The following is a 17,487-nucleotide window of genomic DNA, read 5'->3' as shown; positions in this document are numbered from 1 at the left end:
TGGTACTGGAGCAGTGTGGGCTGGAGCTGGTACCAGAGCAAAGGGAGGACAAATTGGCCCCAAACCACTCAGCATCTCCTGCTGTCAGGATGCAAAGAGTTCCTGGGCAAGTTGGGGCAATCAGTGATGTTTTCAGGGGATTTAGGCGCTGATGGTGGTAATGAGAAGTTTCAGTTAGCTTTATGCAAACTGTGAGAGCATCTGTGCTTAGTCAGTGCCCTCTAAATGGTGTTTTGTTTTGGTTTCTTTTTTTCCTGGGAGGAAAATTATTTGGAGCTCCACCCTGCCTTAATGAAGACGTGTAACCCCATGAATTGACTCCTGCTCTGCGCGTGCAAGAGGAGAGATGTGCTTTGGAGAGAGATTTGTAAGCTCCTTGTACACAGAATATTGGTATATTGAAGGATATGGGAGACCACTGATGGGAGGGCTTTGTCAGGGGATGTGGAGCTTGGACCTGCCTGCCAGACCCCTCTAAGTGTTGACATTTGAGATCCTGGAACAAAGACAAAATCAACCCTTCTTCTCCCCTGAAAGAAGCCACTGTGTAACTGAATTGCTATGTTGATTTATTGGAGATGTGAGACTATAACTAGGATAAAAGCCATGACAAGCATTGCTGACAAAATGTGAAGTCATTAGAAATACATCACTGCATCTTCTCACCTTCCCAGACCTCAGATAGGATAGCACTTAGACTAGCAGCTCAATTTACTAGGTACTGACGAGTTGGGAAGGTGATTGATGCTAGTGCCATGTGTTTAAGGCTGGGTCTGGATCCCTTGAACATGATTGCAGAGGAACTTTCTGACATGGGGCCAGGCTTATTGATGGATCAGCCCCTGTCACTTCTGACAGTGGGCTCAGGCCCCAAGACCCTTCAGTTAAGATGGTATTTATGGCATCAGATGAGCCAGACCATTACAAACCCGGAAGAAAAAGGAAAGGTTGAGGATTGGTTTCCTAACAGGAGATGCAAATAGAAACAAACTGCCTCCAAACAGCAACAGCCATTGAAATCCACCCCTTGGGAGGGTAGTGTAGGGAAACAAGGCAATATTGGGTGAGTTCTGCTGATGCAAAGGGTGTATCTGTAAATCAGGACAGCTGATATAACTAGGTTATGGTAATAGGTTATATATGGGGGCTGCTAACACTAGAGGGCTGAATGAAGCCCTAATTAAATGCTCGTGGGTGGCAGCTGTTCTGTCATACACCTTACTCTGATCCTTCAATCTGTAGGAATGGAAAGAGCAGGGAACTACACCAAAGGCATCCTGTGTGAATCGTGTAATGGGAGCACTAAGGGGATTTGGGGTTTGCTCCTAGAATTCCCTAGCAGAAACAGCAAAACTCTTTGAGTACAGGAATACCCCTCTTTGCCTTTTGTATGGAAAATAAGTGAGCAAAGTAGAGGAGCTGAATGCATGTGTTCCAGCACCAGCCAGGCTTTTTTTGCTGTGTGTGGGCAGAAGGGTGTGCATCATGCTTCGTTCCCAGCCTTGCCATTCATCTGCAGCTCTTTACACGGTCGATTTGCCCATGGACACAACCTTCACGTGGGTGCTCCCATTCCTAATGCATGAGCTTCCATTGGCCAACCGAGCAAAGCCAGGTTCTGGAGTGTAGGCGAGACCTCCTTGGGAATGGCAGACAGCTGTGAAAGGCAAAGCTGAGTTTCAGCAGGGGGAATTGCTGGGAGAAAAGGCAGGAGGTGCCCAAGCTTGGAAGAAGTTTTATGCTCTGACTTACAGATGTTGATGGGGAAGCCTCCTTCTTCACAGAGCCTGTAGAGGAAAGGTTGCACACAGTTATGTGTGTTCACATGCAGAGCCATGTGAGCCTCAAATGTTTACAGGCAGCAAAAAGGTCTCTGTTGGCACCATTGCAGCTGTGGTGGAACTGGAGGGAAGAGCTGGTCCATGAGGTGGATTTACCACAGGGCAGCTCTGAAAAGCACTGCCTAGTTGGTTTTCCTTTTTCAGCACCTGGGTCTAAAGGGTCTTGTGTTGGTGTCTACCACCCACCTGCTCTCCTCGCCCTCCAGCAGCTTCCTGTAGGTCGCAATCTCGATGTCCAGTGCCAGCTTGACATTCACCAGCTCCTGGAATTCCCACAGCTGCCGGGCCAGGTCTTGCTTTGCCTTCTGCAGAGCTGACTCCAGCTCAGTGAGTTTGCTCTTTGCATCCTTGATGGACATTTCCTTGCACTGCTCAGCATCAGCCACAGACATTTCCAGCTTGCAGCACTGCAAAGATATGGTCAGCCTTAAATGTCTTCTGGTATTTTTAAACATGCCGCGTTTGGAGCAACAATTCAGCATCACTCCACCCTGAAGGAACAGCAGACTTGGTGGTACTCACCTGCTCCTTGACACTCCTAACTTCTCCACTCAGTTTCTTGACCACCCGTGTCAGCTCAGCCGCCTCTTTTTTCTTCTCTTGCAGACTGTCAGCATTTCTGCTGGCAGTGACTCGCAGCTCCTCAAACTGAAAAAGCCCCAAAGATGTGGGTTGTGCGTTCCCAGAGACACGGGTTGTGAGTCCCCAGAATAATGTGCTTTGAGTTAAATTAGAGCAGATCTGGGTTTTCAGAGGAAGGCTGCATTCACAACCTCCTTCTGACCACTTTTCTCACCTTGCCTTTACACCAGGCTTCAACTTCTGCACGGCTCCTGCAGGCAGTGTCCTCGTAATGAGCCTTGACATTGGCAACGATGCCATCCAGGTCAGGATCCCGGCTGTTATCCATCTGTACAACCACTGTTGTGTCTGAGATGTGGACCTGAAGCTGGTGGCTCTCCTGAAGGTTACAGTGAGATGCTAGCACTGCCGTGATCCTATCCAGCCCCACTTGTGCACTTGGTCCCACCCTGTGGTTCCCTCATGGGGGTGGGTTGTTGGTCTCTCTGTTCACCGTAAGGGCTGACCGTTGCCCCGCATTACCCATTCTTCTCCTGTCTTTTGGAATAAGCCTTCCAGATCTGCCTGAGAAATGCAGAGCTGGAGCAATAGGGAGCTGCTTACCTCCTCGTAGAGCACCCTGAGGAAGTCGAACTCTCCTTCCAGCCTTCCCACCTTGGCCCCCAGCTCTGCTTTGTTTAAGAAAAAGCAGTCCACGTCCTGGAGTCACGGTGGGGAGAGAAGGAGGAAGCTGATTAGTGAGAGCTGACTCGGGGCTGCCCTTGGGCTGGGGGACTTTGGGTGAAGGTAGCATGACTGTGAGCCAGCTCCTGGTTGCACAGCTGCTGCTGATCTGAGTTCAAGCACATCTGAGCACCAACTCCTGCTGGTACTTGTTCTGTGCAATGCTTTGGGGAAACAAATCACCATGAGCATGCACCCCAAAGACCTGCACCCAACAGGAGGGGTTCAAACAGCCTTTGCTCACCTTCTTCAGGGCAACCAACTCCTTCTCAGTACAGCTCCGCTGGCTGCGTTCATCCTCGTACCTGCGTGGGAAAACAGGAAACTTCAAGCTCATTGCAATTACATCTTTGTTTGGGATTCTGCTGGCCTACTTCAAGAAATGGGACTCCTCCTGTTGTTTTTTTTTTTTTTTCCTTTTCCCCCAGTGATATTTGTTCTTGTTTCGTAACCCATGGGAAAGCATTTTCAAGGAGGTTTCAGTGTTCTTACAAATTGGTGGCAGAACTGTTCTGATTTGACTTCTGCACCAGAGAACAGAAGTGCACTTGGATTGCTCTAAGTGTTAATTTATTGCATTAGCGAAGAGTGAGAGAATCTAGAAGAGATGTGTCCTCTGTTTGGTCTACCTCTGTAAACTGGGACATGGTTTTATGATCCTGTTCTCTAGGGACCAATTATTATCCCGAAATGTTCTCACTTACATTTTCTTGTTGGTTTCCAAAGCCTCTTGGGCTGCTTTCAGGTGAGTTTCTAACTGGGCTCTGTTACACCCAAGTGCTTCCAGCTTCTTCTTCAAGTTCCCAATACAAGCCTCCAGCATGGGCACGATGGTGTTCCTGCCATGTTTCTGACCCTGCAGAAAGCTCCACTTGGTCTCCAATGCCTCATTCTGCTGCTCCAGTAGTCGCACCTGAATCCCAGAAAGCAAAATAGGAAATGAGATGAGAGTTAAGTGGTTGTGAGAGGTGATATCCAAGCAACAGCCTTAAAATGTGGCTCTTGGAACACCTGAATGCAGTGTTCCCTACTCCGATATTCTTCTGTCCATATGGTTTTTGGGGGTAAGCTTTGTGTAAATGAACACTTTGTAGAAAAGAACACCTTCGTGCTGAACTGGTATTCTGAAATTGTCCTCATGTCTAAAACAGAGCTGTATTACAAGGATTCCGCACCCTTTCCATGCTAGACCTTCCTAGGACTGGAGCTGGGGAGGGTTTCTCTGCTCACCTTGTCGATGAAAGAAGCAAATTTGTTGTTGAGGGTCTTGATCTGCTCCTTCTCTTGGTACTTCACAGTCTGCACATTGGGGTCGAGCTCCAGTTGGAGTGGTTGTAGCAGTTTTTCATTGATGGTTATGGGTATGATGGTGCATGGCCTGGAGGTTCCACCAACCCTATAGCTGAAGCCAGCTCCCCTGCAGCCAAATCCTGCTCCGGCAGCACCAAAGCCATATCCACATCTTGGAGGAGGACACCTTGCTACAGCTATCCTGGGCCTGGTGGATGCCACACCACTGAGACTCCTGGTGCTGAAAGAACCCAACCCTTGCTGGTGACACAAGACTCTACCAAAGCCAAACCCATTCCTGGGAAGGGTGACAGAGGATGAGCTGAAATTGCCAATGCTGCCAACGCTGGTGCCATAGGAGCAGGACATGGCTGCTGGTGGGGAGGAATGGGTGCAGGCAGTGTGCTGGGCCCCAGTGCAGTTCCCTCTGTATCCAGTGCAGCATCTTCGTCCTTTTATTCGTGTGGGAAACAGGGCGAGGCTTCATGAAACTTCCACAAGATGTTTATGATGCAGAGTAGGAGCTGTTTAGCATACGTTGTGCTCACCAACAGAGAGAGCAGATTTGCCCCATAACGCAAATGAAGAGTGCTGTTGAGCCAATGGGGTCATACTGAAGTCTTGTGCAATCACAGTGAAAATCAGGGCTGGTGCTGGTGCTCCTTGTTTTCAGGAATGTAAAAGCTTTTGCCTTCTTATAAGTTGGATAAAGATGTCAACTGATCCTCCATCAAAGTACTTTCCTGGCTTTACATTTTGCTACCTCAGCTTGCAAGTAAGAGCTCTGAAGGAAGGTGTGGTTGGATATTAGGAATAATTTCTCCTCCAGAAGAGTGGTGATACATTGGCACAAGCTGCCCGGGGAGATGGTGGGGTCACCGTCCCCAGAGGGGTTCAAGAACTGTGGAGATATAGCCTTTGAGGACGTGGTCAGTGAGCATGGTAGGATGGGTTGGGGTTGGACTGTGTGGTCTTGGAGGTCTTTTCCAACCTGAATGAGTCTATGATACAACCAGATGTTTAATAAATAACATCGATAATAAGTTTGAATTCACTGAGAGTCAGCAAACAAAGTCTTGTGTGCGGGTTAGTGATAGATGACTGCATTTTGTTGGCTTTGCCTATGAAAAAGGCACCATCTTTCAGTGCCTGGCAAACGTCACTGGGATCAGGTGTATTTGTCAAGGAAGTTTTACTGCAGATTGCTGATGGGAGTATCTTCCATCAGGTATTTTCCATCGTAACTTACTTGGAGGGTACTCGTTGAAATAGAGACCTGTGTTTGGAACATGTTGTGGATGCTCCAAATTGGCCAAATCCTCAGAAAAGTGACATCTCCTTGTCCCTCAGCTTTAAGGCCCCCTTCTTTGTTGGAGCTTACTCCTTTTCCTCCCACGCTGGGTGAGTGCCCTCAATGCAGTGTCGGGGCTCCATTCCTCCCACCTTTGCTATTCACATGTGTGTGTGTCCACAGCTTGGAGAGATGGGAACGGCGTTGGGGCCCGTGTCGCCGTGTGGGAGGGCAGCATGCTTTCTAGGGGCAGGGTGGAAGTTCCAAGCTAATGGCTGGGTTTTGTTTACTGTGTTTTTCCCCTTCCTTATTCAGTGGTTGATTGGAAGCCCAAATTAGTAGCCTTGCTGGACTCCTCGGCTCCAGGGCCCTCAAAGACTTTCCAGGGATGGTGCATGAGAGGATGGAGCAAATCTGGTGATTCCAGGGTGTCCTTCATCCTCCTATGCCAGGACACCTTGCTCCAGTTTGGGCTCTGCATTTCACAGCTCTGTGAGTTCATCTATTCCTTCCATATCCTCTAAACGACATTTTTTCCTTCATTTTGCAAGGTGCTTCCTCATGTTAATGAAGCAAGTGACACTGAATGCATCTCTACCACTTTTGGACAGAAATTGGAGGCGAAAGGTTGTAAAGGGAGGGAGGAGGGGGGGGGTGGCCATGCAGGATGCCCATTCCAAAAGGAGAGAGAAGCCCTGAATGAAATTTCAGGTCCTCCTGTTCAGTGTGGCAAAGCAGCTGAGTATGACGTTGTGTCTCCAAGAAAACCAACCAAGATGTTTTGAGCTAGCTCAGTTAAACCAAACAATGCTAATTGGTTTGAGGAGGATTGGAGTGAGGTGTTTGGGTGCATAGTGAAAGTGAGATAAGTGTAGGGGGGGTTAGATGTGCAGTGGTCCCCTTTTTTTTTTCTCTTTTTTCCTTTTTTTTTTTTTTGAGTATTTTGACCTGGAGGAGGTTGTGGAGCACGCACCTTTGATATTGGAGCTCCTCCTGCTCACAGCACCATGCAGTGGTACAATCAGCATCTGGAGTGATGATACCATTGTCCTCAGTGCCTCCTGTGGCTACAGTTACACAGGGGATGGCTGTAAAAGGAGTTGGTGGGCTTGGATGCATTGCTGATTCTTCCACATAAACCTCCTTCAGGCTGAACCATCACCCGCAGGGTGTTTTGCTCTATACTTTGGATTATCAGCAAGTGCAAGAATCGAGCAGCTGATGTGTATTTCATCAGCCTGTGGGTGTCCCTGTTCATTGCAGGGGAGTTGGACTGGATGGCCTTTAAAGGTACCTTCCAACTTGAATGTTTCTATGATCAAAACAGACTTAATTGCTCCCTTTCTCTACTGGAGGAGTTGGAAATCCACAGCCTGGGAATTACCATTGGCACATTATTGTCCCTGAGTCATCCTTCCTTGGGCTTTGGTGTCTTTATGTTCTCCAGTTGTCTCTGAATCACCCAATTCAGCTTGGTAATTTTGGTTTTTTATGTTACACAAGCTGTGTTTGCCAGCAGCTTCTCTCAGTTCCTCATACTCTAGAGAGAGAAAACGCAATGAAAATAAATACCAGAGTGAAGAGATGTCAGTAATGAGAACTGCTGTGGGATGCTGGGGTCTCAGCCCCCACTCTCAAGCTATAAGGCCAAAACCTTTGTCACTGGGGTCACAGCTGACTCATTTACACCATAGCAGCTCTGTGTGTGAAGGTGTTTGCAGAAGATGTACTTTGATTTAATAGTTTAGTGAGTAGGGATGGTGATAGGAGGATGGTTGGACTAGATGATCTTGTAGGTCCTTTCCAACCTAATGTATCCATGAATCTATGAAACAGCACGTGGTTGAGAAAACATACCTTTAAAGGGCACCTTCAGCCCAGCTTGAGAAATCTGAAGAAGCAGAAGTGGGACATAAATATTTTTGTGAGTGTCCCTCATTGTTGTAATATCAGGACTCTGTTGACCCAGCTCCTTTTGTCAGTGTCCGAAAGCTTTGGACAACAAAAAACTTCGGATCAGAGCAGTACTGTCACCCATCTCCAGGCTTTGGTTTTGTACATTAGAAAAGTCATATAGATTTGCCCACAGTGGGTGCCTGGATCTGAACAATTCCCTGAAGGCACCCACTGTGGGCAATTGTCCATTTCCATAATACCCTACTATCAAATAGAAACAGATTCCTTAGGATGTTGCCCATGCAATGCAACAATAGTGCCTTTGAAATGCGGAGGATTGCTCTGATCTATGCACAGAACACCGAAGATCTTCCTGACCTTAAGTGAGGGGCTGAAAGAGCTGAACTCTGTTTGCTGCCCCAAGAGGCATGGGTTGGAGGAAAAGTAAAAGGAGTGGCTATTTCACATATGGGCTCCCCTGGAGGCTGATTCTGGGTGAGACTCCACCTTGGCTTCCAGCTTGGTTTTGCTCATGGAGACACTATCCATGTCCCCAAGCACATCAGAAGGGTTTATGCAATGAAAGAGTGTTCTGCTTAATGCTACGTACAATGGGATTACAGCTCCCAGCACTGCTCCTTTCAAAGACATGAGTTTTGCTGTGTTATTAAATGGATTTCCTCTCTCATCCTCTTAGGCACAAGAGGAACATTGCTGGGCAGAGCAGAGAAGAGTTTGACCATTTAGGGTACACAAACGTCCCAAAGGGCCACGTTGAGCTACAACCAACTCACTTAAGGTGGGATTCAACTCCTTTAATTAAATCTTCCCAAAAGTTGACCTGTAGGTCCCTCTAGAGTCTCTGGAGAGCGAGAGGCAATCTCACCACTGTTTCTCTGACAACGTTCACTGCTGTTTCTACTAAAAGCCCCAAAGAAGTATTTGAGCCAGTCTGAAATGCCCTCAGCTCTTGGAACAGAACAAACTCCTTTACTGCGCACCTTTGCCTGTTATTTTCCTCTCCGTACATGCAAGGGGAAGAAAAAACATAATTTTGCCCCTCCTTATTCAGCCTAGGCAAGAATTTGGTCTCATCCTTCCGCCCCACCTTCAAATACTCAACCCCAGCGTGGAGGCAGCTGCTGACGCAAGTTGTACAGATGGACACTGCTGACAACATTTCATCCTGTGCAGCTCTGGCTGCTTAAAATGAATGAGTTTCATTTCAGCTCTAATGATGTTTTTTTTTCCCCTAAACTTCCTTCTTCTTGTAGTCTTCCATGATATTGCTCAGTTCTGTTGCCAGCTTGGGTGTGCAGACCCCCAGGTGACCACTGACCCCATAGCCAAAGCCAGCATCTCTTTAGCCCAGTCTCATGCCAGAGGGGCCACGGCCATGTCTCCGTACATGTCTCCATGTCTCCATCCCCACATGCTTCTGGGGATCCCAATGAAATTCCTCATGCTTCAGGTGGGGTTGGCAAGCTGTCGTGGCTGCCTTCAAGGGGAGCAAAGGTGGAGGGAGGAGTAGCCAGTGCACATGAGATGGCCTCGTTGGAAACTCTGGAATGAGCAACAGAGCTTCCACCCTCTTTTCTCCCAGAAAAATGGGCTTTTGCTGCACAACCATCCCCAAATGATCATTCTAAACCACATTTATGAGCCTTGGGTATTTGGTAACATCCCACTCGTCTCCTTTGCTGAAGAGCAATTTGAGCTGCTCTTAAGCATACATCTACCATTGGGTTCTGGGCTGCGTTTCTAATTTGAATGGGAGGGAATCCTTGGCCCCATAAAAGCTGCATTTGCAAACCTCCCTTTTTTATAGTGAGCATGAAAGAGAGAAGCAGAACCAATCATTTGATGCTTGCAGGGTATTGGGGCTGTAAAAAGGAACATTGCTCTGTTTAATACATGCAAACAGAAGAATACAACTTTAAATCTTCTTTGTCTCTCTCCTTCTTCCACACAAAGGTGGGGGGAGCTAAGAACAAAGGCACTGAACCAAGGATGGTTTCCTTGTGTTTTTCACACTGATGGTGTTACTGCCTCCTAAGTTTGGCTGGTGGGGAGGCTTACAGGATTCGACCCCGTTCAGCTCACTGGAAATTGTGGATTTGGGTTTTCCTGATGTAGTTAATGGAGAAAGAGACTTATCCTGTCTTAAAATGTCTTAAACCATCCTGCAGGTGAAGGTGGCAGTGGTGGCAAACAGTGATCTCCCTAGAAAGGCAGAGCAGGGGGTGCTGTGCCCTTCTTTTCAGTTGCTCCTTGCTCTCCTCTCTTGTTTTTCTGGTTCCACACTGACAATTTAAGCTCCTTACTTACTCAAATCCATTACGCAGTGCATCCCCTGAGGGTATGGTAGCAGACACTGAGGCTTGACAGAAGTTTTTCCAAAGTGCATAGAGTCGATGAGAAGGAGCAGCTCCTCCTAAAGAGTTAATGAGCTGAGCTGAAACCTTCAGAGACTTTCCATAGGATGGAAATTACCTCCTGTCTTCCAGCAGTGCTGGAACCCAACCATCAGAAGCAATGGGTGCTATTATTTTAGAGAGAGAAAGGAGTACTTAAGCTCACGTTCAGGATTAATCCTCATTTTTTCAGCAGATTTCCTCTCATGGAGACCCACATCAGTAAGAAGTGGTCAATGAGCTCCTAGTTTAAAAAAGCAGTAGAAATAATAATAATAAAAAAGGCAGAAAGGCAGATGCCATGCAAGGTATGGGGTGCTGCTATTCATACAACAGCTGAAGAGAGTCAGGTCAGGTTGGTCCTTTCTGAGGGCTCACAGTTCTGGGTTGCTTTGGGTCTTAAACTCTTCCAGAAAAGGACAGAATGGAAAAATAACAAAAAATCTGGATGGGTTTTTTTCCTTCTGTAGTCTGTAGCTGCTTATGTGATCTTGATGTGTCTGACAGCATTGTGCATGGTCAGCTCTGTCCCATGTGGCCTTCAGCATCAGTGATGTCTCACTGGGAGGGAGAGAAGGAGCAGAGTTCAGCAGCAAAGAACCCTGGAGAAATAGTGTGCTCTTTATCCAGCCCTACTTACTAAGCTCCTGGACTCAGTATCAAGGGTTCAAAATTGAATCTCTATCATGGAGAGCAATCCTGATCCTGTTCTACAGACAGTGAGAACCATGCCAGGATGGATTGGAGAAATGAGCCTCACCTAATGAAAGAGTGAGTCTGTTGGTGAAGGCTTTGATCTGATCCTTCTTCTCCTAATGCATCACTGCATCGGGGTTGATCTCCAAGTTAATAGAGATCAGGTGGTTTGAGCTGACCCTTGAACACCTCCAGGGCCACATCTTGTTCCAAACCCAGACCCTCCATCACTCACCCTATGGCTGCACCCTGTCCTGGCAGAGCAGTGCCCTATGCTCCTCTTGCTTCCTCTTGGGTTGGGAAGGCTCCTGCTGCCAGACCCTCTGCAGATCCATCCCACATTTCCCCCGCTGTTGTGGGACATGGAGATGAAGCTGAAGGTGCTTTGTGCAATGGGCACAGTGGTGGAAACAGCACCAAACCTGAAAGGTTTTGTGGTCCTGGCCCATGGCTGGCTGACTTCAGTGTGGCTGCAGAGAGATGAGATGGCAGACGAACAGGAATCTCAAAGTTTGGTCCAGGAGTGACCTCTGCCTTAAGTTCCTCTGTGTTCTGGGCTTATGCAGAGGGCTGGGTGGTGGAATCATAAAATCTAATGATGGAAATGACCACTAAAATCATGAAGCCCAACCATCAAACCATCATCACTATGCCCACTAACCCATGTAGCTCAGTACAACATGAAGCACATCAACTTGCAGTGCTGCACCTGGCCACATTTCCAGCCCGTTCATCACACAGCTCTCTGGTGCACCAGGTTGGCAACCTGCAGGCTCATAAAACTAATGACATTTCCAGCCTGTAGTTTTCAGGGTGCTGATGACTTCTGAGAAAACATATATAGCTGATTGTTGCCTTTGGGTTTGCTTTTAGCTTGCTGTCAGTTCCCATTTAGTTTAAAGCAGATGGAACTGCCACAAGGGGAGTGGTGGTGATGCTGAAAACACTGATTTGATGGCTTTGCTAAGGGAAACCTGGCTTTGCTCCCAGGAGCGACATGTGGTCGAGGCAAAGGGCAGCTGGAGGTTATGATGTGCTCCGCTGCTTTGCAAGCATGACTTCTCTTTGTGATGAAGAGGATAGTTTGGGAGGCACTTCTGCCTTCTGCTTGCTACAGGGGCAGCCTGGGTGCTTTGCTCAGCCATAATGCTGGGCGCTGAGTTATCTACAGCATGCTGGCTCTAGAAGTGCAGCTGTCAGGTGCCTGCTTACTGCTGGATAGCATTTACATGGCCTCCAGCAAGCCAAATTCTGTTCTGAGCGTGTCAGTGGAAATCAGGTCCAGAGATGACAAAGATGGAAGGGCAGGTGTTAGAGGATGGGCCATTTCCTTGTGGCAGCACATCGTTGTGCTCAGAACAAGGAGTTGGGGTTTTTTAATCTCTTTCTCTAGGCCAGGAGTTGGTCAGTGAGTCACGTTTGCCTCGAGCACTTTCCTCGCCCAATAGAGCTGGGTCACACTGGTCATGGATCTCCCAAAAGAGGGTGAGTTTGGGGCTTTAATAGGTCTTTGCAGTTTCTAATTATGGTGATAGCAGTGATGGCATTTCATTAACCCCTGCAGCTATACATGACCTGAACTTGGGGAAAACTGATTTATGTCCCTGCTTGAGTCACCACATAAAACCTTGAAAAATTACAGGGTTTTGGGTGACCAAGCTGGCATGACACTGCTGAGATGCCACAACATAAATTAAGATAGAGGGACATGTTCTCTGGTGTGTGGAGACAAGAGTAGGAATTTTCCTTTTTCCTTGGAGGCTGATGCCAAAAAAATCTTGCTGCACAAATGGGAAAGGGACATCCCCGCTCCTTTTTCCTGTTGGATGTAAGCGATGGCCATGGAAGAAGGAGAGGTCTCAACTGTTGTGTGTGTGTCTCTTGTGTCCCCCTACTGCTAAAGAGACAGTAGAGCTGCCTTGGCTGTGTAAAGTCATTGAAATTAAAAGCAGAATGCAACAGAATGAATTTCACATGCCTTTTATTAGTCAAACACTGAGCTTTCGGAGCACATAAGAGCAAACAGGAGCAATGCATTTACATAAATAAGGACAGACACCTTGGACTTCCAAATCTTTTTCAAGTAACAGGGTGAGGAGACTGCACACAATGCGAGGGACAGATTGGCAAACGGCTGTCAGATCTCAGTAGCACCTCTTGGTCGAAGAGCTGCTGATGTACTGCACACTGGAGCTGCTCCCACCGACCATACATGATCCAGCCATGCCTTGTCCACTCCCAGAACTGAAGCCCATTCCTCCAGCACAGAGCCCAGCTCCGGCCCCACTGCTGCCTCTGAAGCTCTGGCAGCTCCCACTTCCATATCCTGATCCTACACCAGTTCTGGTCACAGCTGCGAGAGAACACACTCATCAGAGGCACTCACAAGCAGATGTACAGAACATCTGGCAGACAGATGGAAAAGTCACAAAACTGTGTTTGGAAGGTACTTACAGATGTTCACTGCACCAGCACCTTCTCCAGAGAGCCTGGAAGGGAGCAGAAGAAGACAGTGAGCATTTAAGGGGAGACAATGAACAAGAGATGCTTGAAAAGCCAAAAGAACATCTGTAAAATATTGCTGAGGGAAGACTGCAAAGCTTGCAACTGCACAGCTTGGCTTCACCCACCTGCACTCCTCGCCCTCCAGCAGCTTCCTGTAGGTCGCAATCTCGATGTCCAGTGCCAGCTTGACATTCATCAGCTCCTGGTACTCACGCAGCTGCCGAGCCAGGTCTGCCTTTGCCTGCTGCAGGGCTGCCTCCAGCTCAGCCAATTTGTCCCTGGCATCCTTCAGGGCCAGCTCTCCACGCTGCTCAGCGTCTGCAATGGCTGTCTGCAAGCTGGCACACTGGGGAGGAAAAACAATGGCTGAACCCCCCCATCTGGAGCATAGAGCAGTACATTGCACCCTACAGTCACGATGTGTGGCCACATGCGCAGAAGGCTTTGAATTAATTAATTCACAATCCAGCAGAACTCATTGCGGTGCATTTATATTTATTTGCTGGACTTGGTTGAGTCTTTGCATTTGCAGCTTACCTGTTTCTTCACGCTGTCAATCTCAGCCCGCAGCCGCTGGACGTGCCGGTTGAGCTCAGAGATCTCCTGCTTGGTGCTGCGGAGATCATCCCCATGCCTGCCTGCAGTAGCCTGCAGCTCTTCATACTGCCAGGGAGAGGAACAGAGGTCAGGGCAGAATCCAGCATTGCAGAGTGAAGCAGCGTGTGAGTATTATATCATAGAAACATGGAATGGTTGAGTTGGAAGGGACCTTCATCAAATTGTAGGATGGTTGGTTTGGAAAGGACCTTGAAAATCATAGAACCATGGGATGGTTGGGTTGGAAAACTCCTTAGAGATTTTATAGAACCGTGGAATCATAGCATTGCTTGTATTGGAAGGGACCTTACACCCTTCCAGACCCAACTGTGCCCTGGGATGCTCCCTTCCCTCCATCAGCCTGAGGCCCCGTCCATGGCCTTGAGCACCTCCAGGCATGGGGCTCCCACACTTCTCAGGGCAGCAGGGTCTCAGTAAAGAATTTCCTCTTTTGAGTAAAGAATTTCCTCCCCACATCTCACCTCAATTTCCCCTCTTTTATTTTAAACCCTTTTCTCCTTGTCCTATCACTATCAGACAATGCAGTATTTCTGCTTGGAGGTGTGTGTATCTTCTCAATCCCAAACCAGCACTTAGAACTCTATGGGTTTATTAAATCTAAAGGCTTCCTCTGCTGTGAAAATCCTAGTAGGACCTACCCTTGGGAATCTGGGGAAGGGAGCATGGTTTGCCCTTTGCAGAACCCTTCTTGAGCACTCACCCTGGATTGGTACCATGACTCAGCCTCCTCCCGGCTGCGGTTGGCGATGTCCTCGTACTGCGCCTTCACCTCAGCAATGATGCTGTCCATGTCCAGGCTGCGGTTGTTGTCCATGGTCAGGATGACAGAGGTGTCAGAGATCTGGCTCTGCAGTTGAGACAGCTCCTGCCAAAGCAGTGGGGTTTGGATGAGTCACGGCGGGGAGTGAGGGGGACAGCTATTGTTCCAGGTCCCGGTGGAGAGCACAGCTGTGTTTGCAAAGTGATTTTTCCACACGTCTTCCAGGAAAGGTTAATATAGCAGGTGAAATGGAAAAAGCGTGGAAGAAAATAATCCATCCCAAACTTCTGAGGTGGGAAAAATGAAGCAAAGATGTTGGGAAATGGAAAGGACATGAAGGTCCTGGGAAGGTGCTTACTGCTTCGTAGAGGGCTCTGAGGAAGTCTATCTCCTCCAGGAGGGCATCCCGCCTGGCTTGCAGCTCTGTCTTGGTCATATAGGTAGAATCCACCTCCTAGGGGAAGAAGCACAGCACAGGAATGAAGCTGCCTCCAGAGGAGAAGCTGCAGTGTTTCTTGCAGCAGCTGTGCAGCAGCAGGAGGTGCTACATGCATGCACCCACCTTCTTCAGAATCACAAATTCGTTCTCGACAGCTGTGCGCTTGTTGATCTCCTCTTCATATCTGTGGGATGGAAATGGAGGGTTGCAATGGGCTTATGCAGAAGTGTTGTAGGTGTGTAGGTAGGACCTGGCTCGATATTTATAGAGGAGCAGTTTGGTACCTTGGTTTCTTTAACCCTATAGGTTTCTGCCTCTGAGTTTCAGCCATGGGGTTGTGTGTGTCGCATATGCAAACTTAACCCTGGGTATTATTCAGAGCATTATACCAGCCAAAAATGAAACAAAAAAAAAAGGCCGTTTTTACCTTGTCTGACTGCACAGCTCAGTGCAATGGAGCACTGCCCACCCTGCTCACCAAACAGACCCCAAACAAAGACTTACTTGTTCTTGAAATCCTCAGCCAGGTTCTGCACCTTGCTCAGCTCCCCGCCCAGGCTCTCCTTGTCCGCCAGCAAGCTGCTCAGCTGCCTCCTCAGGTTGTTGATGTAAGCCTCAAAGAGGGGCTCAATATTGTTTCTGACTGTTTTGTGCCCCTGTTCCTGCAGAAGGGCCCACTTGGTCTCCAGGACTTTGTTTTCTTGCTCAAGGAACCGGACCTAGAAGGAGAAAGCAACTACTTCAGTAGTGACTTCAGGATAGTTTTCCCTAGCTGTACTTTCCTACATCCCATAGCACCATTTCCCCTCTGCTGCTCTTATTGTGTGGGATGAATGAATGGTCTCAAACCAAACACCCCTCAGGTTTTGTTCTCTGGCTGCTGTCGATAGAAATGGCTCTGCATCAAAAGCAGCATGGCTGATACAGATACAGCTTGCTCGTCTTTGTGCTTCTCCACTGAAGAATCAGCACAACACAGACAAGAAATCTCACGGCTCACCTTGTCAATGAAGGAGGCAAATTTGTTGTTGAGAGTTTGGATCTGCTCCTTCTCCTCCTTACGGATGCTCTGGATGCTGGGGTCAATCGCCAGGTTGAGGGGCTTCAGAAGGCTCTGGTTGATGGAGACCTCCTGGATGCCCCCAGTGGGGACAACAGGGAATCCAGGGCCACCCATGCCCCCACCAAACCCAAAAGCACCACCAAACCCACAGGAGATCCCAGTGCCAGCACCAAACCCTGCAGGTCCGTAGAATCCACTGCCCCTTCCAGCCACAGAGATCCTCTTGCATCCACCAACACTGTAGAGGCTCCTGCTTCCAAAACCTCCTCCAAATCCTCCATGCCCCAGGGCAGTGCCACAGCTTCCACCTTGAGCCATAGAGCGTGAGACAAACCCAGTGCTGCAGGCACTCGGGATGAAGGCAGACGCAGCGCTGAAGCCGGTCCGGCACTGATTCCTCACGGTGCACTGCCGAGACATTGCAGCTGATGTGAGTGGTTCGAGGAGCAAAGCAGTAAAGATGCAAAGGAGTGCAGGGAGGTGAGGTTGTGCTCCCCGGGCTGAGGTTGGCCTTTTTATCCCATGAAAGCTGGGGATGGGTTTGGTGTGCTGCTGACTGATTAAGAGGGTTCGGCACGCCTCGCCACAATGCCAATCACCCGCAAATTTGCAGCTGTTGCATTTTTTGGGACAGTCACGGTCTGACTGTTGAAATATCTGTGAAAATAGCAAAAGCTGCTCATAGCCACCCCTTCTCCACTCCTTTCTGCAGTACATTGCTCATGCTGGGCAAGCACTCGCTCATCTCTTTTTAATGGGTGAATCAGTCCCTTCCTTGCGTAAAGGTGCAATTTTTCACTTTACAGCGCTCTGCGGTTTGGGAAATCTCTGATTGTGGGTCTGTGTTTTCCTGCTGCTGAGATTCTGAGTAAAGCCATCAGCATCAGCACCTCTGGCCTCAACATGTTGGACTTTCTGGGCTCTTGTTCTTATGCCCAAATGCAGCATTTAACCTGAGATTATAGGAAAAAGGAAGAAAGAGTTGATGGACAAAGCCAACGTGGCAATGGGCATTGATGGAGGTCTCAGACCATCAGCTATCGAAAACCATTTGGAGAATGGGAAGGACATGGAAGCTGCTTAGTGAATGATACCTTTAGAACTTTTCTTTCTGTGAAATGAGTCTGCAAATCATCCTGATTCAGACTGACAACAAATGATGAAATATCATGGCATGAGCTGGGAGGGAGCTCTCGCTGGCAGTGACGGCACAGCCTGAGTTGGCAATTCTGCACGGCTTCACCTTGCAGACGTTGAGCCGTTCCCTAACTGACGGGTGACCATGCCCCTAACCAGTCTGTTCCCAGGCTCTTCTCCCCACCTCTCTTCTCTTCCCCTTTCGATAACTCTTAGTCACAAGGAAATGCAG

The 17,487-nt window shown here is 48.4% G+C and overlaps 2 protein-coding genes across 2 annotated transcripts; both read right to left on the bottom strand.

Annotated features, from left to right (window-relative positions):
- Positions 1–1,523: 1,523 nt before the first annotated feature.
- LOC136057391 (keratin, type II cuticular Hb4-like) lies at positions 1,524–4,805 on the bottom strand. Its single transcript, XM_065750105.1, has 9 exons — positions 4,377–4,805; positions 3,851–4,059; positions 3,391–3,451; positions 3,027–3,122; positions 2,638–2,802; positions 2,364–2,489; positions 2,028–2,248; positions 1,753–1,787; positions 1,524–1,672 (listed from the first exon to the last, which is right to left on the bottom strand). The coding sequence occupies exons 1-9, from the start codon at positions 4,803–4,805 to the stop codon at positions 1,524–1,526; spliced, it is 1,491 nt and encodes a 496-aa protein (XP_065606177.1).
- A 7,904-nt stretch (positions 4,806–12,709) lies between these two features.
- LOC136057372 (keratin, type II cytoskeletal 5-like) lies at positions 12,710–16,570 on the bottom strand. The gene is made up of 9 exons (XM_065750081.1): positions 16,056–16,570; positions 15,560–15,774; positions 15,179–15,239; positions 14,975–15,070; positions 14,557–14,721; positions 13,776–13,901; positions 13,364–13,584; positions 13,188–13,222; positions 12,710–13,086 (listed from the first exon to the last, which is right to left on the bottom strand). The coding sequence occupies exons 1-9, from the start codon at positions 16,536–16,538 to the stop codon at positions 12,878–12,880; spliced, it is 1,611 nt and encodes a 536-aa protein (XP_065606153.1). The 5' UTR covers positions 16,539–16,570; the 3' UTR covers positions 12,710–12,877.
- Between the last annotated feature and the right edge of the window lie 917 nt (positions 16,571–17,487).

This window comes from Cyrtonyx montezumae, unplaced genomic scaffold (genome assembly GCF_038088225.1).
Source record: "Cyrtonyx montezumae isolate F1298 unplaced genomic scaffold, pur_monq_1.0 scaffold_63, whole genome shotgun sequence".
In the NCBI taxonomy this organism is placed as follows: domain Eukaryota; kingdom Metazoa; phylum Chordata; class Aves; order Galliformes; family Odontophoridae; genus Cyrtonyx; species Cyrtonyx montezumae.
Note: the sequence above shows the minus strand (reverse complement) of the source record. Positions and strands in the feature narration are given on the sequence as shown.

What these genes read in the sequence shown, in the direction of transcription:
- LOC136057391 (XM_065750105.1), bottom strand. Translation starts at nt 4,805, where the DNA reads ATGTCCTGCTCCTATGGCACCAGCGTTGGCAGCATTGGCAATTTCAGC. An exon ending in TTGCTTCTTTCATCGACAAG is followed by an intron (nt 4,060 to 4,376) that starts GTGAGCAGAGAA and finishes TCTGGGATTCAG; the next exon opens with GTGCGACTACTGGAGCAGCA. An exon ending in AGGCTTCCCCATCAACATCT is followed by an intron (nt 1,673 to 1,752) that starts GTAAGTCAGAGC and finishes GCTGAAACTCAG; the next exon opens with CTTTGCCTTTCACAGCTGTC.
- LOC136057372 (XM_065750081.1), bottom strand. Translation starts at nt 16,538, where the DNA reads ATGTCTCGGCAGTGCACCGTGAGGAATCAGTGCCGGACCGGCTTCAGC. An exon ending in GCTGAGGATTTCAAGAACAA is followed by an intron (nt 15,240 to 15,559) that starts GTAAGTCTTTGT and finishes TCCATCCCACAG; the next exon opens with ATATGAAGAGGAGATCAACA. An exon ending in AGTCATGGTACCAATCCAGG is followed by an intron (nt 13,902 to 14,556) that starts GTGAGTGCTCAA and finishes TCTCCCTGGCAG; the next exon opens with TATGAAGAGCTGCAGGCTAC.